The sequence below is a fragment of the Tympanuchus pallidicinctus genome, unplaced genomic scaffold (assembly GCF_026119805.1).
Source record: "Tympanuchus pallidicinctus isolate F22 unplaced genomic scaffold, pur_lepc_1.0 scaffold8, whole genome shotgun sequence".
Lineage (NCBI taxonomy): Eukaryota > Metazoa > Chordata > Aves > Galliformes > Phasianidae > Tympanuchus > Tympanuchus pallidicinctus.
Genome location: NW_026294802.1, coordinates 23,263,462 through 23,290,312, shown reverse-complemented (window position 1 = coordinate 23,290,312; position 26,851 = coordinate 23,263,462). Strand labels below are relative to the sequence as shown.

At 35.3% G+C, this 26,851-nt stretch overlaps 1 protein-coding gene across 4 annotated transcripts in view; it reads left to right on the top strand.

Annotated features, from left to right (window-relative positions):
• Positions 1–26,851, top strand: part of TMTC2 (transmembrane O-mannosyltransferase targeting cadherins 2) — a 234,030-nt gene that overhangs the window by 178,273 nt on the left and 28,906 nt on the right. For all 4 annotated transcript variants that reach the window (XM_052669219.1, XM_052669222.1, XM_052669220.1 and 1 more), the window contains 2 exons: positions 4,915–5,036; positions 19,294–19,375. In XM_052669219.1, coding sequence (XP_052525179.1) covers positions 4,915–5,036; positions 19,294–19,375 — 204 coding nt within the window. The remainder of the gene's footprint in view (positions 1–4,914; positions 5,037–19,293; positions 19,376–26,851) is intronic.

Sequence of the window (26,851 nt, the reverse complement as noted above, 5' to 3'; positions counted from 1 at the left end):
GCACTTACTATGTTCCTCTATAAAGCTTTGCTGGTAATTGCTTGCTAAAGGTACATTGTGAAAACTTTTTTTCCTGTTAGATTAACTTCGTTGTAAAAAAAGGATTTTTTTTATTTCATATGTTTGTTTTGTTGGATGATCTAGAATAAGAATGGAGTTGACTCCAGTAGTAAGAAGCGTAAAAGATTTTGTTCCCTTCTCCCCCTTCAAACCCCATCCTAACTGTACCCAAACTTTGCAGACCTCTATAGTTCACATTTGCTGCTCAAAACTGTATGTAGATCTCTGGGCTGATTGACCCTTTTCCTGTTTTTTCACTTTATTCATGTGAAGGATTCAAACTGGGTATGAAAGTTACTGCACTGAGTTGCTGAGGGTACTGTGGATGCAGCATTTGAGACCAGTTTGGGTTTGTTGGTTTTTTTTTTCAGGTTCTCAGATTTTCTTAGTTTTTTCTCTTTTTAGCCATTGAACTATAATTTCTTGTGAAATGTTTTTATTTTCTTAGACAAATTTCTGAAAAGGCCATGAGTCTAAGCCTGTCATGTATTTGTATTTTCAACATACAGGATTTTGTATGAAAAGAGGCATTTGTAGACTAAAAATATAATCTAGCGCTGAAACTGGACTACAGGAATACCAGTTAGGTGTGATTCTAATGGAAAGTATTTCTATAAAGAGCATTTAAAAACAAACAAACAAACAACTGTTCTGGTAGAATGTCTATGGTATACTGACAAAAAAAATAAAATAATAATGAAGAGTACAATCACTAGTTCAGTTATGAATTCTTGGTCAGTTTGTACCCTTGCAGTTTACTGCTGGTTGCACATCTGTTGGAAAATGAAAATGAGCTTGTCTGTCTCAGGTGAGCTCAGTGCTGCCATTTCTGTCAATATTTTCCATTCTGTGGAAGTCTTTGTGTAACAGGAAACAGCTGTGCTAAGTCCATGCTGTTTTGTGGTGCAACTATTTTGTTTTTCCCTTTGTTTATATAAGTTTTCCACATCAGGTATTTTTTTTTTTTTTCTAAAAGTAGATTACTGGTCTAATTAAATCAGATCAAAGGCTTTGCTTTGGCTAATTGAGGCCTGGAAGAATCTGCTCAAAGTGAATGTGGATTGGCTCCTATCCATCAAAAACCCGCTTAAAATACAGTGCATTTCTTGAAATCTTCAAGGAGATTATTCTCTGAAAGAAAAAAAAAAATACAATATGCTTAGTCTATGCAGATTGTGATGCTCATTAAGCTCACACGCTTCAGCTGTTTCAGAGAGGATGTGCATGCACTGCATATTTATCACCAAGACTGAATCTCTTGTAGTGTATCCTACACATCAATACACTATAGCAAGCTATGCTCCTAGATTTATTATGTTATTGTATGCACTGATACCTAAGGGAAAAAAAAGAAGGAAATCATATATGCTGTGCATTTATGGTAAGCACATCTGCAGCCTTAATTTGCACAAGAGGGCTGTGCAGCTGCATTGGGAAGGACACAGATTCATTATGGTGTTGCAGTACATAGGAGCAGAGGCTTCTATCTTTTTTCTAAGACCACCTCTTTATATTCCTAATTCAAAGAAATTATGGAAAAATGAAATTTAAATTGTGACTAAAGTTTCATAGGAGAGCTTTTCCTTTCTACAGTGCACCTCTGTCTTCTTTGCTGTTTTGAGTTCTACTCTGTTCTGGCCTTTTCTATGTTACAGTTTTACCATCTAGATATTTCAGTGGCAGATAATTACACGTACAAGGATGATACAAAGCATATTTACCCTGCATGTCTCCTTCACAGAGAGATTTGTTTTCAGTTGTCTTTATAGCCATTATCTCTTGAGGTCCTAAGAGAAGAACTACAGAAAAATTTATGTTCTTAATCTGAAACTGTGAGTATGTGGAACCTAAAGAAGCACAGTGCTTTTGCAGAAGCTTTTGCTCTTGCAGCATGGCTTCACTGTATTCATTGATAAGTCTGCTGTGTTCCCTGCAAACAGATGGCTTTGGCTTGGGTTTTGTAGAGGTCTGGCTGCTGTGGAACTGAAAGAATTACATTATCTATAATGAACCAAGCAAATCAGAAGTCAGCATGTGGGAGGTTAATCTAGAACGACATAGATAGAAAAGGAAAAAAAAAATCTTTCTTCTGGAAAGAAAGATGCTTTCATGCAAATGGTTCTTAATTAACAATATGCAGTATATACTAAACCTACCATGTGTTTTCTAATTGGAAGCTTTGCATTAAACTTGTATTACATTTCATTATCAAGTATAAAGTCAATGGTTCTGAGGAAACAGGTGGTAGCAAACTGATTCTCTCTTACTAGTTAATATAAATATTTAATGTTTTCTACTATTGTTATTACTTATTTACTCTTAATTAATGTACCCAGGGATAATTTTAGCATTTGTTGTTCATGCTGTATTTTTAGAGATGATCTTTCAGTCCCAAAGAACCTGGAGAAATATAGAAAATTTGCTTACATATATATATATATATATATACACACACGCTTGATTTCTTGACTTTGTTTTGTGCATACTAAGATATATTATGCATAATGTTATGTTACTTATTTGTGAGTGTCAGCATAATGGGGAAAAAACATTACCATGTTGTTAATATCTCTGAATTTGATCACAGGTTTTGGGGAGCATTCATATTGTGCTTGCTGTTGCTTTTTCCCCAGCTTGGACGTTTTTTGGTTTTGGTTTGATTTGGGCTCTTCTGGAGTTGTTCTTCTAGCTTGGCCAGCAAAACTCTATTGGACCAGCAATAGAGTGAGTTGGGTACTGCTGGAGCTGAAACATCAGCTACTTCTGTATGCAATCAGATATCGAGAATAGGATATGAATATGGAATGCTATGTAGACCCTTCAATTAGTAATCCTGGTCTACTGGATGTACAGACCTGCACCCTTTTTTGGAAACATTCTATTTCCTGATAAAATTCATGTTGGCCTTTCTTAGCCTTGGATAGTACAAATGTTAGAATTTGCACTATCCAAGGCTAAGGGATTTTTTAATAAAAAACTAATTTTTAATAAAAGACTAATTCCAATATAGGAAATGGTGATAGCCGATAACCAGTTCTAAATCACCCAAAAAAGGGCAATGGCTGTAACTCAGTTAAAGAAAGAAAGATTTGCTTATCTGTCCCAAGGATCAGGGCTCACCAAATACTCCAGAAAGAGGCATCTCCAGGTAGAGATCCTTCCCACATAGCTGCCAGCCCTTAAATGAGACTTAGGGAGGGGAAGAACTGGATTCCACCCCTTCTGGTCCCACAGGTGCATTGCTTTTACATGTGCACCCAGGACTGGCTGTGTCCCTTCACCAGGTGCTCAATCATTGGTTTAGGCTGTGACAGCAATTCCCATACATCTGGAAACTCAAACTTCTGCCACATTTCACCAAGGATTCCTGTGTTTTATGACAAATATAGGAAAAAAAAATCTAGTGATGAAATCCGCACACTCAAGTGGGCATTTTCAGTTGTTCAGTTGGGAACGGGCACCTAGAGCTATATACACAGCAAAAGAGCTGTGTAATTGTAGAATCATAGAAGTGTAATTGTAGAATCATAGAATTGCTTGAGTTGGAAGGGACCTCAAGGATCGAGTTCCAACCCCCCTGCCAGAGGCAGGGTTGCCAGCCACTAGGTCACATACTAGATCAGATTGCCCAGTATCCCATCCAACCTAGTCTCCAGAGAGGGCATCCACAACCTCTCTGGGCAATCTGTTCCAGCACCTCACTGCTCTCTCAGTGAACAACTTCCCCCTGACATCTAATCTGAATCTCCCTTCGTTTAGTTTAAAACCATTCTCCTTTGTCCTATCACCATTTACCAATGTAAAAAGTTGATTTCCCTCATCATTGTAAACTCCCTTTAAATACTGGAAGGCTACAATGATGTCTTCTCACAGCCTTCTCTTTTGTAGGCTGAACAAGCCCAGTTCCTTCAGCCTATATTCATAAGAGAGTTTGCACCAGCCCTTGGATCATTTCTGTGGCCCTCCTCTGGACCCTCTCCAAAAGGGGGAGATGCAGAGAACTAATTTGAAAGCTGCTTTTCTTCACCACTATGTACTTGTTGATACTGCTTATTTCCAACCTTCAAGAATTGTTTCTTAGCTTTGCCCTCCCAGTATAGTAAATCTTTTCTGAGAAACTTAAGGACTGCAATCATCTATACCACAATATGTCCTTCTGACATCCTGTTCTTCAACATTGCCTGCCTCAGCCTCTCATAGTAAAGGGTTTTATTTTGACAAAAAGTCCAACTCAGATCTTTCCATATGCAACTTTTAGCATTTTAAAATTTTAAAATTTTAAAATTAGAATTCTGTATTCTAGTTTAATATTTTTGTGGCAGATGACCTAATTTGACTACCTATGGAGATTAGGCTTCTTTGTATTGTTCTTTCCCTCCAAAATGGTTTCAGGACTGCTTTCTTAACATTACTTTTTTTTTTTTTTTTTTTTTTTTTTTTTTTTAAAGTCTATATTCTTGATGTGATATGGTTAATTGCAAACTCATTCTATATTATTCCTTCTACTCCCTGCTCTGCAATGTAGACTTATGGCAAGAAGTAACTTTTCTGTAGCAGATGTGATAAAAATTCTGTTAGAGACTTATAACTGAAACTTGGCAGTTGGAGCTACCTCTTGCAATTCTATTACAAGGCTTCCTAAACCACACTTTTTCAGCCTTAGTGAGGCCATAACTTAAAAGTCTCAGTGAGACTGTTTACTATTATTTTTAATTGCCGACATTCAAAGCACGTCACACTTTCCAAGATCTTTGCCTATTTAGTAAATAAAGAAAATTATAAATGAGATAATAAATCTATGGGAAACTTAAAAACGTTGGGGATATTCTCACTAGCATTTGTTTGACCCTGTAGGAGAAGCCTATATGAGAATGAGCCGTCTGCCAGAAGCAGAGCACTGGTATGTGGAGTCACTGCGATCCAAGAGCGACCACATCCCTGCACATCTCACCTATGGAAAGCTTCTGGCTCTGACGGTGAGTTACTCAGCAGCTCCTGGGAGTCTTTTGAGTAGCTGAAGTGAAGGGACAGAAAGACTTCGGCCTGAAAATTACTGCAGTGTTTCAGCTGTGATTTTTAGTGAAGGAATTTGATTGTGTATGGATTGTTTTGTTTTTGTGTTTTGTTTTTTTTTTTTAATCCGTTCCTGAACTATTACAACCTCTTTGTGAAAAGAAAGCAGTTATCAAAGAATTGAAACTTCATAATATTTTATTTAAAATGCCTTCTTTATAAATAATTAGGTCATAAGTAATGTTATTAAAAAATATTTAGTGCTTGACCCAGGTTTGTTGTGGCAATCTATGGCAAACATATGGATTTGCATATTACATGTCTCATGCTTTGAATTTACACTTCTTCAGGAGTATCTCTTTGAGCTTATGAATAGAAATAATCAACTCCTGTCTGAAAGCTACTTCTAACAATCAGAAGAGTTTGACTTTTAATCTCTTCAAAATTTACTCTGCGTTTTGAGTACAGAGAAACTTTTATCTCCAGCTAAACTAGACCCATAATAGAACACACAGTGCCAGTCAACCTTGATTTTCACAGTTTTTAGAGATTAAAAGAATTTTCTATTCTTCTCACTAAATTGGTCCTGTTTTGCTTGTTTCCCAATTCACATTGCTGTTCGTTGGTTTTTTTTTTCTGGGAATATCATCTTTCCTTTCTTTTATTCCACATTTGCTTTCATTGTTTGCCCCAGTAGCTCCATATTCCCTTTCTGTGCTCTACTGATATGCCTTTATAACTTCTTCAATCGTTATGCTTCAGCCTGATTGTTTTTCTCAAATTTTCACTAGCCATAAGCTTTTCCTCTGACCTTGTTATTTCTTGCCCAGCCTTTAATGTGTCCTTGGACACAGGGTAGAATTCAAGTTAAGAAAAATAGTTCAGAATTAATTTTGGCTGATCCATTGCTATTAGCACAGAAGACTTCTACCTGAGCAACAAGTGGCAACATAAATAGAAAGAATTAAAAATGGTTCTGTGTTGTCACATGATGTCCTGTAGAGAGTTTGGTAAAAGCTGTCTGGATTAGAGTTTTCAACTTCTACTGGAAGGCAAGCTGTTAGTGTTATATCCCCACTGCATGTCCATCTCAGGATCTGGAAAGGCATTTTTACTACGTATTATTAACATTTCCAGATCCAGGTAAAATTTTGCAGATATTCTTAAATGTGTGCACTTACTGATTACCTTCCTCTGGAACACAAATATAAGTAGGTTATACAGCAAAATTTCCTAATTATTGGCTTCTTTTTAGATCTTTGATATAGAAATTCCAATGCATTAGAATTACTGTGGGGAAAGAGTTTTCTTAGTTAAAATCCATATCTTTCTCTCTTTGTCTCTTTTCTTTCTTGTACTTTGTACTTCTTGTCAATTCTGTGCATTTTCTGAACTGCTGAATATATGAAATATAGGAACTATTAAGGAAAATCTTGCGGTTAGTCTGGGAAAAAAATCTCAGTTTTCTTCAAAGTAACAAGGTCTCAGAATCTGATAACTCCTAAAAAACATTGTGTGCCATTAAAAAGAAATTCTGAATTTTGTCCCCTCGTTAGGAATGTTCAGTTATTGGTTTAAACATAAGTGGCATACCCAAACTATGGAAAGGAAGTGATGAACTGTGTACATACATAAAGTAGAATTGAGCTGTTTACTTTTCTTCAGGGATATTGTCTCTTTTAAGGGACAAAGTACTTATGAGGTGGATTTTGTCTTGAGGATTTGAACTGTGCTTGTGAAAGAATGTGTCTTATTAGCAAAAAGGACAGGACTTATAAAGCTTTGAAGTCCATTTTAATAACAGCAGCATAGGCTGAAAAATTGTTACTGATGTCTGTCAGACCTGTAGTAATGTCTTTATAAACACAAGAAAGCACACTGATGTCAATGTAATTAAAGGTAGTGGAAATTTTTTAAGGTGGATATTTCATTCATGAAAAAATAATGTTGGTTTGTCTTTTATGTGGTGGAATTTGGTATTTTTTTCCTTTTTATTGTTTTGTTTTGTTTTTGTTTTGTTTTGTTTTGTTTCTTTGAGTTACAAAGCCTGAAAAGACCTTCAATAAGAAGTTGGATCATGGAGAGATTTGGCAGTAGAATATGAATTTTTGTGTCCATATTGGTCGCTTGTCCCTAATCAGTTTTGCAGTCTACCATCTGCTCAATGATTCATATTAAATGAGTTTTGACTAGTCTCTAATACTCTAGCCTGTACTAGTTCTAGTTCCTATCACAAATATATGATGCCATAATTGACATCCTTCCTAGAAGTCTGCATGGACTTCCTTGGGATTCAGTACTGTTAAGAACTACTCCCTTTGGTGTAGTTATTTTAGTCCATACTGAAACAGAGGTACCACTGTGATTTATTCTTCACTTAAACTTTGCTACCTAGGCTTCTGGTCATTTATTCACATCACAGCTGGTGTATTTATGAGAGAGAAAATCCTACTTCAGTAAGTTTTCAGATGTTAGAAGAGAGATGGCTTATAGGCTTGTTTCTCCTCATCTGTCATCTGGTTTTTTGGAACTAAACTTTCAGAGTTTGTGCAATCCTTTGTCTAAGTGCTGAAACCAAACTATTGATAACACTTCTCTGTCTCTTTCCCAGGAGAGAAAGGTGAGATGGCTGATAAAGTGAGGGATGGGAGTGGGTGCTAATATAGATAGAAAATTCTTCTCAGTCAGTAAAATTGAGGGATGAGGGGTGAGAGGAGGATAGTTTCAGACAAGTTCCAAAGTTCCAGCCAAAGGCAATTGTACTATTAAAAAAGAAAAAAAAAAGGAAAAGAAAGAAAGAAAGAAAAAAAAGCAGTAAGATCTAACCCGTGAAGTTCACAAGTTAAGCTGTTTTAATTCCTGTCTTAAATTCTAATAAAGTGGCTTAATTTAGTGTTTTTCCTTCTTAAGTCTGCTGCCAGTATTAATGCTTACTGAGAGCAGCATGGCATGATTCATTTATTCTCTTAGTGCCAATCCTGATACCTGGGCCAGCTTGTACCTTCTGAGTCTTTTTACCTTCCAGTGAGGAAATTTGAGGCTGACCGATGCTGAGTGTGTAGATTGTAGATTGTAAAACTGCTTGTTCATTATAGCAGGCTCTTGCTTCCTGGCTTTCAGCAAAAGTTTGTCACGTTCATAAACAGGGACACTGAGACAAATGTACATTCTAGAATGTAATCCATTGTTTTATTCATGTTATCTGGCCTTGATTCTGTCAAACACAAGCTAGCATCTCTGCACGTGAAAAAGTATGTTTTCTAAATTCACAGTTACCTGCCATTTCTTTTTTTCTTTTTTTCTTTTCTTTTCTTGTAATAATGGATTCTGCAGCACACATAAAATAAAGACAGTATATACCAGATCAGTTTAGTAGCTTAACAATAAATTAAAAAAAAAGTGTACTTTTCATTCCAACTTAAGCAATAATCATCATGGACAATATTGTCTATTAAGTCTACTTTGATCTGGTAATTAAATAAAGTGATATCTCAAGGACTTTTTTAAGTTGAATTTTTCTATGATTTTATGTAACTTTTGTTTTAGTGCTGAAGATAGTTCCAATTTACTGAAATATATTGTTCTGAATGAAGTCCCAAGTATACACGTAATTCAAAAGCTTATTATTCTCTTTTATTGAAAAGAAATTTCAGAAGAAGATTTGCTTCTACCAGAATGGGTTACATTTTGTAAAGTAATGAATTGCATCATTTTTACAGTTTTAAAAAGATAAATCACAATTCATCCACTGTGATAAAATTAAAATGATTGCAATTATGCTGTGAATGACAGATACTAATTCATGTCATCATCTCTATCCATTTTCATGTAGCTAATGTTGCTGCTGCTCCAAAGGGCAATTTAAATTTTAAACTTGTTTTTCATGAGAGATTAAATGAACAACAGCAAGCAAAAGCATACTCTATGTATTTTCTTTACTTTTGCTAATTCTCATGCTTTTCTATATGCTCACTATGAGCACATAAATTTATAAATGATTTCATAAGCTTCCATATAGTCCAGAAAGTCTTAAAAGACAACATGATGTTAGCTCTGTATGAGTTTCTCTATCCTGCAGATGAATGTTACTGAAAACCTGAGTGTTAATCAGCAGTTTGTTTATTTCTGGAAATGATTTAACAAATAGTTTGAAATGTACTTATTCACGGCGTACAGGCAATTTGTGAAGTATTTTTTTTTTTTCTTTTGAGGTTAGAATTATGGGAAAATTGATAGTATAAGGTGTTACAAGCCCAATTTCTAACAGGTCATCAGACAAACCTGAAGAAACAATATTTTCTTCTGTAAAGGCTACATAGTTTTTTGCACACATGTATCTGAAAATGTGGACTGATGCAAAATCAAGGAAACCCAATAAAAGTAAAACATGAAATAAAAATCCAAGTAAAACCAGCTTCCCTTCAACACCTCTGAAAACCTGCTGATGGTTGCTTCTTGTCCAGCAATAATAATTTGAAATGTTAGATGTAGCATTTCTGCACAAAATTGTTCTCATTTAAGCATACTTTATGAATAACTGTAAAGATACATGAAAATCAAAATACATTCTTCAGCTTGTTATAACTGGAATTTACATTTTAATATAAACTATATGCACAGAATGCAAAGTGCACGTGCAAACACACACACACATACATGCACACACCGAGGTGTTAATTTGTCATTGACTCTTGAAATACCTAAATGGTGTACCTAAGTTTAGTGCAAATGCATGTCTCTATTCCTGTTCACTTTTCTGGATACAAGAAATGATAGATGGACTTCCGTTGTACATGCAGAAAATAACAACTTAAGGCTCAAAGGAATGTCTAATGAATGTATAGTCTTACTGCCTGGTATTATAAGTCACAGATATTTCATAAACCATATATTGGACAATACTATATGTTTATATCTGAAAATTACAGTTCACTAGGCTACAATTTTCCTGAAAATATATTAGAACAGTAAAAACAAAGTAGTGGTTAAAAGCATGTATGTAGTAGCTCACAAGTGGATGAGTTGAAAGACAGATAGATGACAGGGGCTTAACTTTTTTTATTGTGCATTTTTCAGAAGTGTGGCTCTTTAGGACAGCATTGCTTTAGCATTGTGTATTTCCAATCATTTTTCATATCTTTAACTTGTTGTGCTGCATAAATTGCTTGATAAATTTATCTGTCAATGTACTGTGATAGTTATCCTAGCTGGTCTACAGTAGCACATGAGTCTAGAGTCATAGCACCGGGGTCTCATCCATTGCTTAGGTAATTTATTTTTATATAACAAAGAAAATCATTGTTTTTGTAAAAGGCTTTACATTTGTGAGCCTCTCAATTCTAAGATAAAAATGAATCTGTCAGAATGGCAGTACCAGGTGAGGCCTTGAGCACATGCTGTAATTCTTTTTCCATTTTATGAACAGACTTTCCAGGAGAAAAAAGGTTGGATATCATGCTGAAAAAAAAAAAAAAAACCCCAACCATGCATAAGTGAGGCTTTTATAATGTTATTTTCTCCTCTCACTTTAATCTGTTCTTAGAGAGGAGACTGAGAAACCCTCCTTTCTTATGGCTGGCCTCCACCATCAGGCAGTGCATGGGTGCTGTAGTAGCACTCTAATCTGAGAAGCTTTACTTCAATTATAGATGTATTTGAAGATTTGTCTCATCTGTTCTGAGTGAAGTTGAGCCCACAAACCACCCCTTGTAGATTCCAGTAGTGCCTATAATCACTAATGTACTTAGGGACAGCCCCATATTGTAACATTTATCATGTTGCATACAGGAATTATAGGTTTTACTGTATTTCTTTAGAAAAAAAATTGCAGTGTTTCTTGCATTTTATGTGGCTCCACACAGTGCTGTTAATCTCCTTTTTTTAATGACTTGGAAAATCACCCAAAGTGCTGTAAGAAAAATTTACTTTGCCTTGTAAAATTTCTGTTCTATGGCTCCAAACCATATAAAATTAATAATAATCACAGTAGAAGTTTCTTTAAAATCTAGAATATTTTATTTTAAAACATTTTTCTCCAAAGGAGGATAATGACAAAGAATGACAAAGACTGGTGGAAGCTGGCACTGTTTGGAATTAAAATAAAGGAAACAGAAGTTAAGTTCCAAAGAAACTGAAATTAAATATATTTTTTAAGTTTTAGAATATTTATTTCTCTGTGGATGGTGGTGTTTTTCCCTGCTGCTGTTTGTTCCTTTTTTTTCCTGACAAACAGGAGGCCAGAAAGCTATGCTGCCATTGTTGGTTAGCTGCTAAATTACAGAGAGTGATACCATAAAATATCCCACAGTATTCAGTAATTGATGTAGTCCTTGAAAGTCATCTTAAAATAAGTGACAATTTAAAAATAAATGGAAGGTAGGAGGAATAGAAAGACATGGGACAGCATAGGCAAAGGGGAAGATAGCACAGCAATGAAAAGATTAATTCAGCAACTGCTATTTCTGTAATTATTTGCTTGTTCCAGCATGGAAAGGAAATCCGTGTTTCTGTTGGAAAGCTCTGTTATTTTTTATTTCACTGTTTGATTGCTACCAATTGGCATTGACTTAACCAATTGGAAGGAAGCAGGGGCAAAGCAGTGCAGTCATGAAGTCAGAAGAGTCATGATTGTTTTTAAGAGTTAGCATTTGAAAAACTGTATATTAAATTCAAGTATGATTCCCTAAAACAGTTTAATAGTTCTTCTAATAATTTAGTAACTCAAGTAAATCATATTTTAATGGTTCCTCTAAATCAACGTAGTATGTATTTTTAGTAATATTTCTTTTAGGAATGAAAAATAAATGATTACACGTGAAAGACATTTTCTGAATGATAAGATGAGCAAAGCTGTTAGAGATTTCATTTTGGGAGGCTAAATCTCTTGGCTGTTAGCACTGTATCTAGGAAGATACTTTAATGAAAATCAGATATATCACTTAAACTCCCATCATAACCATAGCATTAATGATGCTGAATCCTTCAGTAAGCGCTCCTTAGCAAATCCAGTGGAGCCAAGCAATGGCTGCTTCTACTTCTCTGTTGTGTTTGAATTGTCTTCGGAATCTGACACAGATACTGTAATTTTTCTTGCCACTTTAAATCCCTTGGGAGTTACAACTGATCCAAGCACAAAGCTTGGATTTATTTCTGAAATTTGCAAAATGCCAGAAGTTGTTTTTGTTTCCAGTTTAAAAACAATTTGTTTGTAAGGGATGGGCTAGTCCCCCTCCACTGTGGAAGTCGTGTTTATTGACTTCAGAACCTTGAGCCCTATTTTAATTAGGTTTCATTATCTGGTGTATCTGGAGCATTTGCACCTCCAGGCAGAATGTCAGTATTTCCGAACTACAGAAAACTCAATAACTGACATCTATTGGGCTTGTGTTTCTTCTGAGCTTGGCCGCATGCCATAAGTATTGAGCCCAGAGATATACTTTTCAGTCCCCTTAGGACATGTGTTTGGCTACATGCCAATTATAACAGAACTAATTGTAAAACAGTATTTTCATTTAAATAGAAAATATCCATCTAACTAGTTGGTAAATTACCCTGGTGCACACATTCAGATATGTAACCCCTATCTAACCTCCTTCAGGGATCTCATCTTCTGTATCTTATTTCTAACTTCCTGTAGACAGGAAAAGGGGAGCCCTAAACTTCTTGCTTTACTCAACAGAAACTTAAAGCTTGTTATAGAAAGCACCGCTGACACAGGATGAACTGCTTTCATGAAAGAAAGAGATCTCTTTGTTTTGTTACATGGTGGAAAATAGCTGCCAGTCACCTGTTATTACTCCATGTGTAGCGATTTTTTCAGTAATCACAGAAAAATGCAAGATAGAAGCCAAACTTACTCTGGAAGAAATTCATAGGGTTCAGAGAAAGCAGTGTGGAGATGGTGAATTTATGTCCTACTGAATTGCTGGTGAAATATGAGTAGATATTAATATACTACTTTATCAGAGAATATAAAATGTGGCTTAAGATGGAATGGAAAAGAAAAAGAAAGTACCTAATGTGGAAATGTACTTAACATTTCATTACATATTCTTGAAATAAAATAATCTAAAGCTTAATGACCATGGAGAACATTTCTATAGAGGTCTAGGCAGTAAATAAATCACAATGTATGGAGTGGAATGTATTTTTTTGAAGTTTACTTAAGACTGTACATAAACTCCCTTGGTGTTAACAGTGATTTTAAATGAAGTAAATAAATTTTAGACTTCATATTGCCCAAAAATAAATACTGCAAAGTAGATATATGTATATTTTAAAAGACCTTCAAGAAAAAAAAAAAAAAAAAAAAAAAAACCTCTTTCTGTATTTCTTTTCTATGTCATATTGAATCCTTTAGTAAAAACAGAATGTTTTTTGTGATATGAGACCCCATAAAACAAGAAAATGGATGGGTAATAGCTCTAATATATTATTACTTAATCATATACATACTACTTTACTTGAAGAAAATATCACCTTAATATACTCTGAATTATGCCCCAAGCCAGTAAAGTTATGAATTGTGCTTTAGATTCCTAAATCTGTATGTAAGCAGTGATGTCACATCCAAAAATGCTTAAGTTCCAGTTCATTCCCACCAAAGTCAGTGCTTAAATCTTTACTCTCTAATTATCACGCCATTATCATCATAGATGTAGCCTCAAGAACCCACTTTATGTTATTACTTTCTAAAATAAACTTGGCTCATAGTAAAATTCCACTGACTTTCAGAAACTCAGGCCAGTGGATTTTAGTCAGCAGAAATACACCAATTTTGAAGGACGACTGGGGTGATATATCTAGATAAAAGCAAGCCACCTAATGTGCAAATAGTGGATTAAACAACATCAAGATATTGCATTGTACTGATCATATGAAGGCTGATTTCTTGAAGTAAAATCCTACTGGGTTATATAAACAGTATTCATAGACTTGACTGTATCATGATCATCATGATCATGACATGAAAGCGTCATATAAAGAGCATGTGAATGTGACAGACTGGACTATAAGAAAGTTGCCTCACATATGCATATGGTGAATTATTAGATACAGATTTATACACTAATTTCCTCCAAATTTATTTCTCCCATACATTGTGTTTATTCAATATAGAGAAATGATATTGTCTTGCTCTTGAATTTATTAGAGAGACATAACTTGGGAATATCAGTGTTAGTAATTTGATGTTTCTCAACATGATCATCTAAAGAGATGGGGGAGGAAGCTTTTGTTTGAAAAGATAACATGTTTTACAAACCTAATGATATTAGTTGGACAGTGCTGAAAGAAGGCCTTCGGAGGGCTGTAAACTCCACCCCCAACAACTGTTTTTTTTTTCCATAAAATTCAATAATCATTGCAAATCTTGCCTCATAGATGTATGTTTTTCTGGATCAGCTGTTAACCATTAGAAGTCACTACTTCTTTGCCGTGTCCAGTTGTTTTTATTTTATTCTGGTAAAGATGAGATGAAGAGGCAAGATTGGGCTCTTTGCTGCAAGGGAGAATAGAGACTGAGATAAATTTTGGGCCTGCAATGTGAGTAATGCAAGTCCCATGTATTTCAGTGGGATTAGCACTTCATGTGCAAGACGTTCCCAAATCAGAGTGGTAAGTGCGGAGTTGTGGAAACATGGCAAAATGGGGGAAAATGAAGAATCTGCTGATTTAGATGCTTACATACTAGATTTTAAATTTATTTCTTAGTAGTAGGAATAAGAATGAAGATCTTGTATGTCAATGACCTCAGTGTAAGATGTAACTCTCTAACTAAAAACTTTTGAAGAGTTTATTGCTAATTTACTCAATTATACATAGCTTAAATTGTGTTTTTACCATCCCATGGAAAATTTCATAAAGCGAAAAGAAATGATTGAGAAACAGATGTACAGGTCTGCAGTAACTTAAAGCCAAAACAAAGTCACAAGTTCAAGTCAAATATTTTTCCTCTCCTAGCATACTCTGTTATTGAAACACATGTGTAAAGGGAAAAAGGAAATATCTAAAATAACTGTTTATTATGTATTTAGTGTCTGTATTTTTATCAATCTTCTGTTAAGAAATGTTTTCCCGTAATTCAACTCCTTTTATTAAAAAGGGAATACTTGCCAAAAAAACATTTGAGCCAATTTGGGGAGTTAAAGTCAACTGCATTTGTGATGCAAATTGCAATCACATTATTGCCAGTTAAAGCCGGTGCAACTCAATTGAAGAGTGAAATCTCTGCTCTACTGATTAAACCCTTGTGCATTTTGGAGAATGATGAATATTTACAAAATATGCAATTGGTTTAAAATTGCAAAGACCACCTAACTAGAAGAGCCACCTTGCTGGTAGCCACTGTATCATCATAGTTTACACAAGAGGGTTATTCAGAGTTGCTCAGCTGTATTAGTCTTTTCCAATTTTATTAGCATCTCAGGATTCTTGGACCTCCAGCAGCCTGAAGTACACCAGCTGCCTCAACATGAATTTGGCACAGTTCGCCAACAGTGAGGAAAGAATTGGAGAGGGTAAAAAAAAAATAGTAGTTTTGTCCTCAGTTTTTAAATATTTTAAGGATAAATGTAAGATATTTTACTGATGTGTCAGCTGCTCTTAGCTAGCTCTTTCTTTCTCCTGGTAATCGTATGTCCTTTTTTAGGAAAGCCTTTTTTAGCAAATATCTGACCATATTAATAAGGTCAGACCTATTGTCTCGTCTCTAGGGAAGAAGTAGCCAAGGAAACAAAACCCCTTGCAGTCTGCATCTACAGAGACCAAGTGTCTTAAAAATCAACTTCCTGAATTCATATTTAAATACTTAACTGTTTTGCTTCTGAAGCCAGAAGCAACCAGCCGTTCTGATTTAAGTCTGTGTGGTGTGTGGAGAGCAGGATTTTTATGAAAGCCAAGACAACTGGTGTACTAGAGCCATCTGTCAGTCACATTTACTTTTTCACTTCTTAATATGGAAAGGTGATAATCATTGGCAAATTATCCTTATTTGTGCCTCGGAAAAAGAATCAAGTTTTCTTTATTAATAAAAAAAAACTGCTGGAATTTTGTACACATTATAGGTCTTAGGGTAAGGTCCAGGTCTGTTAAAGGTAGAATGTCAACGCAGTCTTCTGAGCTGAATTGTGAACTGTCTTAATTATGGATTTTTTCCTCAGCGATGAGATTGCCATTCATTGTTTTATGATCCTGTATCATTATGTCTTAGTGAGCTGAGCAGCCATAAATATGCCAGTGCTTCTGTGCAGAGGATCTCCATTAGAGCTTGGACCACCTAGTTATTTCTCCTGAGGAAACCAGTAGCTGTCAGATAGCACCTTTTCATTAGCTACTGACCTGGACTGGTTGTGAACTGGTGACCAACAGGTGAAAGGTATTTTGTATCCCGTTATTAATCCTTAGAGCCATCAAGTCCTTCTGTTAAAATCTTATGAATAACATATTTATCCTTCAAATAAGTCTGCTAGCATGCAGTTGAAAACTTACATTTTTTGCTTTGTAAAGTTGCCAAAGCATGTGGTTGTGCATATACAACTGCACACCCTCCTACTAGAAATTGGGAGGTTTCCAGTGGCTCTTAATGCCTACATCTGTGTGGGTCAATACACAGCAGTGAACATGCACACAGAATGCCTTCCTGCACTAAGGTACTTTTCAGCTGTTTAAACAATTATTGTGGATTTTTGTTAAAAGCTATTTTTCCCCCTTATGCCATATGTTTTATTTAACTCTGAACCCATATGATGGGAAAAGACAATTGCAGGGTTGCCATGTTAATGTTACTACACAGTGCCTACGTTCTGTTATGGAAATTGGATAGTTGAAAAAAGTTTGAATGTACTAATGGTTGTAGACTGACACAGATGATTAGATTTCATGTTATTTGACATGGATAAGAAAACTTAGTAAATCTATGCCAAGGTATAGCAGCAGACAGATGGCACAAAAGAGGACATTTTTAGATAATATGACACAGCTTCCTTATATTGAAAGACAATGTTTATATCTTTTTTTTTCTTTTTTTTTCTTTTTTTCCCACAAATGTGGATAAATGAAAATAAAGACCAATATGAACAAATTGGTTTCTGCTGATCATTTTTAGTCAGTTTGTTTTATGGCTTGGGTAATATAATGTAAGATTTTCCCCCCTTTTCCTGTTAATGGGACTTTGGACCTATTAACAGCTCAGTCCTTCTTTTGATACTGTACATACTGGCATCTGTCATCATTATGTCCTCCAGGGCTCTTGAACTTGGGTGCAATATGCCATTTGGAAAATGCCAAAAAGAGGAACGGTCATGTATTTTTGGTGATCTCAGTAAATGAAAGTTAATAATGTTTGACAAACATTTGTAGCCATGTATTTCTCTAGTCTGAAGTGACATATTTTTTGCTGTATCCAATGAACTGTTCTTTTATGTTCTAGAAATAGACACAGAGGCAGAGCGCGACCAGCTAAAACTAATGATGATCATCTGTGTGAGAAAAAAAAACAAAACTAATGAAGCACAATCTATAAATATTAGTTCTGACAGTGTATTCTGACACATGTGCTTGGTGCCTGTCATTTTGGAGCCTCAAGGCTCGGCTTATGTATGTCATAGTATTTTTTGCCAGGCTAAAATGTGCCAGTCTGGAAGTTGAATGTGCAAAATTCAGTGTTTAATTTTAAATCCCACCACAATCCTCATTATTCTAATTTGAATAATTATTTTACATTCACCACATGTTTCCAAGTGCAGATTATTGTCTTCTTCACATTTTGTTCTCTACTATGATTGTATTAAAAAAAAATAAATATATATCTTTAGATATATCTTTTCAGTTTTACTAGATGAGAAAAAATTAGTCTGGATTATGTGTCCTGTGCCATTCTGTTTTGCTTTTTTTAAAAAAAGAAAAACAATGCTGCAATACAAAGTAATATATTCTGTAATTTAATGGCTTCATTTGGCTTTCAGAAGCCTTGTGGTTATGGTTTTGGGAATATAGTTTTACTAAAGTAAGTTTATTCAGGCTAAATTCTTAGTGCACATGAGCATTCTGTTTGTGAAACTTTAATATCAGAAATGGCAATTCTGCTTATATTTCAACCAAGATGCTGTCTTGAAAAATTTCAGACTACCTTGGTTTTGATAGAACCCAGTTTTGATATATTTCTTTATGTGCTGCAGAACTTTATTCTTTCTTTTTATTTTCTTGTCTTTAAGGCCCTAGAATCTGGAGCAGCTGTAATCATGAACTTACCTCACTATTACTCCTACGTTAGCTTGTGGGATAGTGCAGGATGTTTGCTATAACTAATTCCAGACCACAAAACTTGAGAAAGCCTATATCTGTGAAATAACAAGAAGGCCAACCTTGAGAGGTGCATAATGCAGTGCCTTTCTACCACAGTGATTTAGCTTAAATGTTCCTCATTATGGAGGCCTTCTGTTTTCCAGTACAAACCACAGCAACTGATTTCATGAGGATAGGATTGAACAGGTCTCAGGTATCTTATTGAATAGCTAATGATGATTTGTGTCTGAATATGAGACTAGGCTAATCCAGTGTCACAGGGTTTTGGATTTTTATTCATGATAAGAATAATGGCCACTTACAAATCTATTCCATCATCTTGTGTCCAACAGTGCAGGTTTAGTGTCTTGTTGATTTCAGACAAGAAAATCTGTAGTTTAGAATATTCCTGTTCCTCTTACCGTCATTTCTAGATTTTATTTGTTTTGTGGGGTTGTTTGTTTGGGTTTTTTTTGGTTGGTTGGTTGGTTTTAATTATTGTTATGTCTTAGCATTGACCACTGTCTCTAAGAATCCTATTTTTTAATTCTATTTATACTCTATGATTGACAGTGCTGATTTCTGATGAAATCTTAGTTTCCACATTAAAATCTGTACCATTTTCTATTTCTGTTCCTTAATTTGTGGTGTCTTTACTGCTGGATATCTTTATTGCCGTGTTATTTCACAGAACCAAAGCATTCTTTTTCCCTTGCCTTGCCTTGCCTTGCCTTGCCTTGCCTTGCCTTGCCTTGCCTTGCCTTGCCTTGCCTTGCCTTGCCTTCCCTTCCCTTGCCTTCCCTTGCCTTCCCTTGCCTTCCCTTGCCTCCCCTCCCCTCCCGAGCCTGGAATTTTGAAATTGTAACTGTATATGAGGGCTCCATGTTGACACACTGTTCAAATAATCTTTCCCCCTCCCTCTTTTTTTTTTTTCCCAAGGGACGCAAGAGTGAGGCAGAGAAGTACTTCATGAAGGCAATTCAGCTGGATCCTACCAAAGGAAACTGCTATATGCATTATGGTATGTTTTAGACAGATAGGGTTTCCACACATATACCAGACTTGCTGTTAATCTCTGAGTGATTAAGGATTTGAAAAGCGCTACTGGCATAATACTTTCTTTAAAGGGCAAAAAACTAATCTACCATGTATAACTTCATCTCCGTTTCAATTTGTTAATAACCGCAGAGGGAGAGGTGAAGATTTTCATATCTTGCATAGCTTTCCCCCTGTGAGAGAATTTCAGTGTTGCTGAAATTGCTGGGAAAGGAGAAAGGCAACTGCTGCCATATGTCTAAGCTTCATGGTCTGGAATAACATTATTAATAGTTTTGGCCTAACTTTGCTGCTAGCCATGGTTGGGCAACTAAAGGTTTTACTTTTGTGCATAAGAGTTTTACTAGTCAGTGTGTCTGCATTTTGCTACATTCTTCCCAGCATCTTCTTGTCTTGAAATGGGTAAGTATTACAAAAGGTTTTGACAAGTTGACTATGTTGTGTCATACTAAGGCATGAATCTGTTTAAAGCACTCAGCTAATTTGACGCTATCCTTGTAAGTTTGGATTGTTTTTGCTAGAAGTGAAAAAAATATTTCCAGATGTGATTACTCCCAAGGAACCAAAAATGTTTAACTTTATGGACTAATTTTCACTGTATTTTAAAACTGATAATACATGAATCTATAAAAAATGCAAGTTACATAGTCCCAATTGGAAAATATGGAAAGAAGTAATAAATTCCAATATAGTTAAGGAAAAAGGTAGGGAACCACAGGAACTCTGCATATATCTATGTATTCTGTTTTAATTTCCTCTTCAATTTCTAACTAGTGAATGTAATATAGATGAAAATGAATGGCCAAAACAGAAATTTAATCTCACATAATAATCGTATTTTTATTTTGTGTGATTTCCTTCTCTGAATTGCTCACACATTTTCTTTCTGTTTGGTCAGTGTTTCATAATTTTGCATTATTGGTTGTTTCAGTTAGTGATGTTATGTTCTATTCATGCCAGTGCAGGTAAATTTGATAAGCACATAAGTTCCATTATTTCGCTTGGATATTAGTATAGCTGATGATATCTCAAAGTAATGAGGAAAAGCTGCAGTACATTATTTCTTGAAATCCTTCTCAAGCCCCCTTCCAGCCTTACTAATTAAGAAATTATCTTCTGTGATCAGAAATTCTATTTGCATACAAATTCAAAGGTATGACTCAACTATCCATCAGAACAATTGAAGTTAGAAATGCAAATAATTTATTACAGATCTAGATTTTTGTCTCTTCTCTTTCATTACCTATTAACTTGCCTGTCTTTTCCTGAAGTATTCCTTATGTGTCATTTCCAGTTTACCAATACACTAAAAGCAAGGTTATTCAAATCATCCTTCATGTCTGCTGTATTTTATTCTTCATTACCAGACTACAACATTAAAACAGTGTATTGTTTCCTAATTAAGACTATTCCCAAAAGCTTTAGCAAAGTTTTCCTTTATTGTGCTGCAAGTAGAGTAAATGGTTTCCACGTACTTCTGCAGTGGTCATTATGGCAAAATAAATGAGATTCTGTTCTGCAAATTTGCAGTGAAAGTCAAAAAAACTTGGTGAGTGTTTGGAATATACAGTAGTAAAATGTGATACTTAAGGGCAGTAGAAACAAGAAGTCTCACTGTACAAGCTATTGGGTCTCTGTTGTGGAGTATTTTATATGTCTGTTGAATGCTAGTTAAAACTTTTCCTGTGATTACAGGATCACAAGAGAAGTTTTAACTTTTTAAGCTTCTGATCAATTCAAGGAATTCAGCAATGTTACTCCATGTTTGTATCAAAGTAACTATGAGGAGGATGGGCTTACATGTCCATGTAGTACAGCTGATCTCAAAATCTTGTCATTTCAGGCATGAAACATTATAAATTTCAAAATAGATTGTCATTGCTTTTCTTTTTCTTTTTCCCTTTTCTTCTTTCCCTTTCACTTCTTGTATTGATCAAGAATCTTTAGTGTATATTACCAGGGACATTCTTAATATTAAACAGGAATCCCTGGTGAACTGTAGGCGCATCTCTACATCCTATGTATTCGTTTTAGCACTTGGTCACAGGTATGGTCCATACTCTATATGCCATATTGTTCATATATATATATATATATATATATATTTCTCAGCATGAATGTATTGGAATAGCAAGTAAAATAGTTGGCATTGATCCCTAATAAAACACATACCTCACTGAACAGCCAAATGAAAAGAGCAGTCTATTGGGACACAACAGCATGTTGGTGGGGTAGCATGAATATTTTATTATATGAAGATTATCCTCCAAATGCTCGTGTATGCACACAATTATAGTGTCTGCTCCATGGATGTGTGTATGTTCTTTTTGACTTCTAAGTTTTTGGACTTTATTGGAGCTATCTGAAATGACTGTTGATACACTGTATCTTTTAAGAGGCTTACACTTCTATTATAAAGTTCTTTAATTCAGGCCATAAGCCAAAGCTATTCTTAGAAGATATGATTTTGTGCAGGAGTCAGCTTTTTTGTTCCCATGAAAATTGAGGTGAACAGCTTCCTGGATCTCCTTGGGATAATACCACCACAGCGTATTTCTGTGCTTGAGTTACAAACAGTTTCGTGTAGGTAACTTGCTTTGGATTTCAGTGCATTTAAAGCAGTGTGTCCCAAACTCAGTATAGTTGGAGAAGTCTGAAAGAAAATCTAGTGAAGAGTCTGAAGAGCTCCAAATCCCTCTGCACTGCAGACGTTTTGCTGCTTCAAATAATATGAGGAAGTATCTCTTGCTGCAGTGACCAGAGAGCAAGGCAGCCCCCTCTGAGACTGAAATGCAGGTAGCACTCTTCTGTGCACTCTTTTTTTCTCCTCTGTTCTTCTCACATGTAATTTATCTGAACATCTGAACGTTGTCCACAACCACTGTCTTACAAAGTGTGAGTCTTGATAGGTGATCTGATATAAGCTACTCTGGCATAGTACGCTGCCAGAAATATCTAGCAGATGGAAGAGATAAAATGCAAATCAACTGGGAGGAAGAAATGCAGTGGGGGAGAGTGCAGAAGCATCAGTAAAATTTTATTTGTTTATTTTTAATTCTCTGGGAATGAAAAACCTTTGGGTTGGATTTTTTTGTTTGTTTGTTTTTTATTTTGCACAACCTACATGCTTTTAAAAAAAACACTATGAAATTATTTCAGGTATAAGATTTGAATTTTTCTGTAAAACTTAAGATTTTTAATTGGATATTTTTAATACACATTTTCTGTTTAAAAAAGCTTTAAAGTCATCAGTTTTGATTAGACCAAGTTGAATTTAATAAATGCTTATTTGTTTTTGAACATCAGTTTTCTTCTTAGCTGTGATGTATATAATGTGTAGTTATACTGTTCACAGTGCTGAAGCTTTGTGCCTTTGGTCTTCATTGCCTGAAGAACAGCCTAGGAAAACTTTATTTATCTCCCAAATATGTAAGGAAAATATCTTCTGAAAAGTGTAATAATGAAAAATGAAATGTGTAAGTTATATTGATACAAAAGGGAAATGTAAGCTATGACCTAGCAATGAAATTTTAATGATTTCTTTAAGAGCTTTGTGCCAGTGGAAGAAATGTCACCTAAGATCATAGGAAGTTCAGTTCTTCATCAATGAAATGAAAAAAATGACTTTGCAATTTGTAATTCCAGTGAATGAACTGTCCATTTCAGACTGGCAGATTGGTGAAGTTCAGTATATGCTGACTAATAAATAAAACTGAGTTCCTGGGTCTGCTCTTTTGGGAACACCAGATGCTACATAAAGATTGTGTGTTGAAAAATTAAATTCAGTGATGGGGTCAGGGCCAACCAGATACAGTATGGCCATCACTAAGTCTCTTTGCCAGCCTTCCTAGTATGCATGCAGTGAAACTTTCTGTAAACGAAATATGGAGAGTGGTTTTTTTTTGGTTTTTGGTTTTTTTTTTAAACTGTGTGGGAATATTAAATATATCATAATTTTGCTGGGAAGCTATAAAAACAAGTTTATGATACTCAAACAATGTATTTTTGTGGACCGTGTACTTTCTAAAGAAAAAAATCTCTCCATATTGAGCATACAGGGCCATCAAACTAAGATGCTTGAATTATGTCTTGTACCTGCTCCTACAATATCAGTGAATGTTATTCAAAGAAGACAGGATTTGCAGGTCTAAACCAGGCAGAGAGCTGTAACTTACTCAAATCTTCCAACCTTTCTGCTCCCAAAACTCTCTCCAATAACTTCAAGAAAATGTTCAGCTGCTATTAGCATAGACAGTATTTCTTCCAAAGGAAACCAAACAAGAGGGATGTAGTAGAAATTGAACTATCTGGAAGAATTTGAAGTCTTGCTTGCATTTTTCTTGGCAGCTGTGAATAACTTTAATGAGCATGTGTATAAACTTTCAAGTTCTTCTTGCTGCTCTTAGGCTGTTGCTATCATACAGCATTCAAAGAAGATTATTACAACCATTCTAATCACTATTTATTACAAACTCCCTTTAGAACCCATCACTGAAGTGGAATGTAGTGGAGTGGCATATTTCCAAGCAGGTTAGGTCACTGACCCCAAATGCTGTGGAATTTACATGTTTCTGGCTCTTCCCTTGAGGTATCCTTAAATGTAATCATTTTGACATCCTGAATATATGGTAGACTCTGCTTCCTCAGCACAATACACTAGACTGCTCAAGAGATATTGAATAGAAATTTTAGATCGGAAACATTGCTAGAAATATGGCTTTATGCTTCTTTCATGCTGCCAAAATTTGGAGTTTCTGCAGAAACTGAAAAGCTTGTGGTGCAAACATCCCCAGAAACATTTTTATTAATGATTATATGTTTTGACCTATGATTGCAATCTCATTATGAAGATTTTTGAAGAGACAACATGGAGCTGCTACAGAAGTGCAACTGGATAGATCTTTCCCCTCCAAATATCTATTTTCCAAATATCATCAGGTGTCTGGGGAATGATATAGTGTCTAGAATCTAGATTAGAATGTGAAAAAACATCAGATCCTCTGTAGTGTAATCAATTTTATGTTTCGTTGAGAGCTTCTAGTGATCTAGATATGGCTACAAGCTCAAACACCGAGTCTCAAAAGCTCACAATTTATTTTTTTCTCTGTTACCTCTGGTTGTGCTCTGGATGACATCCAATGGTATATTTAGCACAACTGCAACAGATAAGTTTTTCAGACAAAGGAAAAGGCATAGAAAAAGGAGTGTTTCAAGACAGTGCAGATACCGATGTTGCACTGGCTTAGACAGTCTTTTTATACATCTTATTTGCATGTAATTGTTTTCTCAGAAGGAAACAATTGAGAGGATAGGCTCCCCATCACCCCTTTCAGCAAGAAAGGCAGAGAGCAGCTTTATATAAGGGTGGAATAGGATATAAGAAGCAATAAAACAAACTGGAAAACTGCCTTCATCTTTGTGACTCTGATGTAAGTTCTCTTTGTTTATTCTGTCACATCCTACAAATTCAGTGAGAAATTGTCTTAACAGGAAAGCAGGATCTTTAGCGAACATTTCCTTGCGCTGGAAACTGCTCATTCACAGCCAATGAATCTGTTTTGAAACTCTTGAAGGAAACAGTTACATTAGGTCATGTCTGTTGACCTGGCATCTTGCGACGTTGATTCATCAGCTGCAAAGTTTTGGATATCAACTCAGAAAGGAGATCTTTTCTCTTATTCCTTCCACAGCTATTGAAACTTTTCAATTTAGAGAAATACCTGCATCTGCTCCTTTGCTTCAGATTGCCACAGAGTTAATGACAACTTCAGACATGGTCCTGCCACTGTGCCAGTGAGAATGTAGTTCAGTTCTCAAGACATGATCTTGTAGCCTTTATGTATGCTTCAGATGACAAAATGCATTAGCTCACCCAGAACATGATACCTGTTTTGGTTTATGTTGGAACTCAAAGTGCTGTGAAAACACCAACAAATATTGGGCTTCATATCCTCAGCATTGAATGTGCTGAAGGTATTGCTAGTGACATTCATTATAAATAGATTTGATATGTGAGTTTATGGTGTTGATATATCTATCTCTCAGGTTAAAATAGTTAAGTTACTACCACGGAGAAAAATCTTTTGCATAGGATAATATACAAAAGACTTGATGACAAAGGTATATCTATTTTTTAAAAAATCAAATATTAACAATTCCCTATTATGGTGGGACTTGGAAGATCTTTTCCTTCTTATTTGGAAGACAGTTTACTTAGTTTTTCTTGCATTAGTAAAGATATCGGGACAAGAATATAAATTATTGAAGTTTGAATAAGAACAGAACCAATAGAATTCAGAGATCATTCAGAGTGATTTGTTTTAAAAGCAGTGTTAGCAAGGTGCACTCTTTTAGAAATTCTCCTTGTTTTGGTACAAAGTACCTTTGACTGCTTGCCAATGAATAAAAAAATAGAAAATTTGAACCAAAGAAAGATCGATGCAACATTCAGTTTTATCTAGTGAAATAAAAGCTCGTAATGCCTGTAGGGCAGAAGTTGATAGGAGAGAGGTTCTAGAGAAAGGCACTAATGTCCTTGTGCTCTTAACGTGAAAGATATTTATGCATAAGCATATCCCAACCAATTAATATCTTCTATATCACAACAAAGTAACAGAGCTAGTCATTTAGATGTATGGCTTCTAAACGGTTCTTGGCACATGTCTTACAAAATGCTTTACAAATGTTCATGATCATTTTAGAGAGGTTGTTACACAGAGTAGAGCTGTCCGCTTTCATCTCTTTGGATGAATATTTGTTAAAAATTTTGGCAGAAGGTGAAAGTTAGGGTGGTGGTTGTTGTTGTTATTTTCCAACTAGGAAGTGGAAACAATCCGTAAAAAGAAAACTGAAATTGAATTGAAATACCTTTTTATGTTATTTTTCAGATACATGTATATTGCCTCATTTTTTTTCCCAGTCAAATGTGGACTCAAATCGCTGTTGATCATTTGAAAGAAAAAGTTTGAACAGTGCTGCAGGTGTAGGATCCTTCAGTATTTATGCTGTTTCTGAGGCTTGGATATTTTAGGGCTTAGAAAAAAATAACGTCTGAGAAGATAACAAAGCATTGAATCATCTTCTCCCAGAGGTCTTTGAGAAATCTTGGCTATGCATTTACACTCATCTCTGTGCTATCTAGTAAGAAAGATGAAAAATTATATTTAAAATAGTAATGTTGCTCCAGACAGAGAACAGTATTGTTGAAGATCACACCTGGACTATGGATTTCACTTATTCTAGTTAATGAGAACTATTAATTTCTTGAAGGAAGAAAATCTTGGATCAAAAGCTTCTAGAAAACTGTTTTCTAAAAAAACCTGGTTCTAATTCCAAAAAACAGGCTGCCATAATTTATGTTGTTGGCAAGAGTCAGATTCATGACACCTGCACTAAGAACGCTCTGTACGTGATACTGGGCAGTATCTCACAAATCATGCAG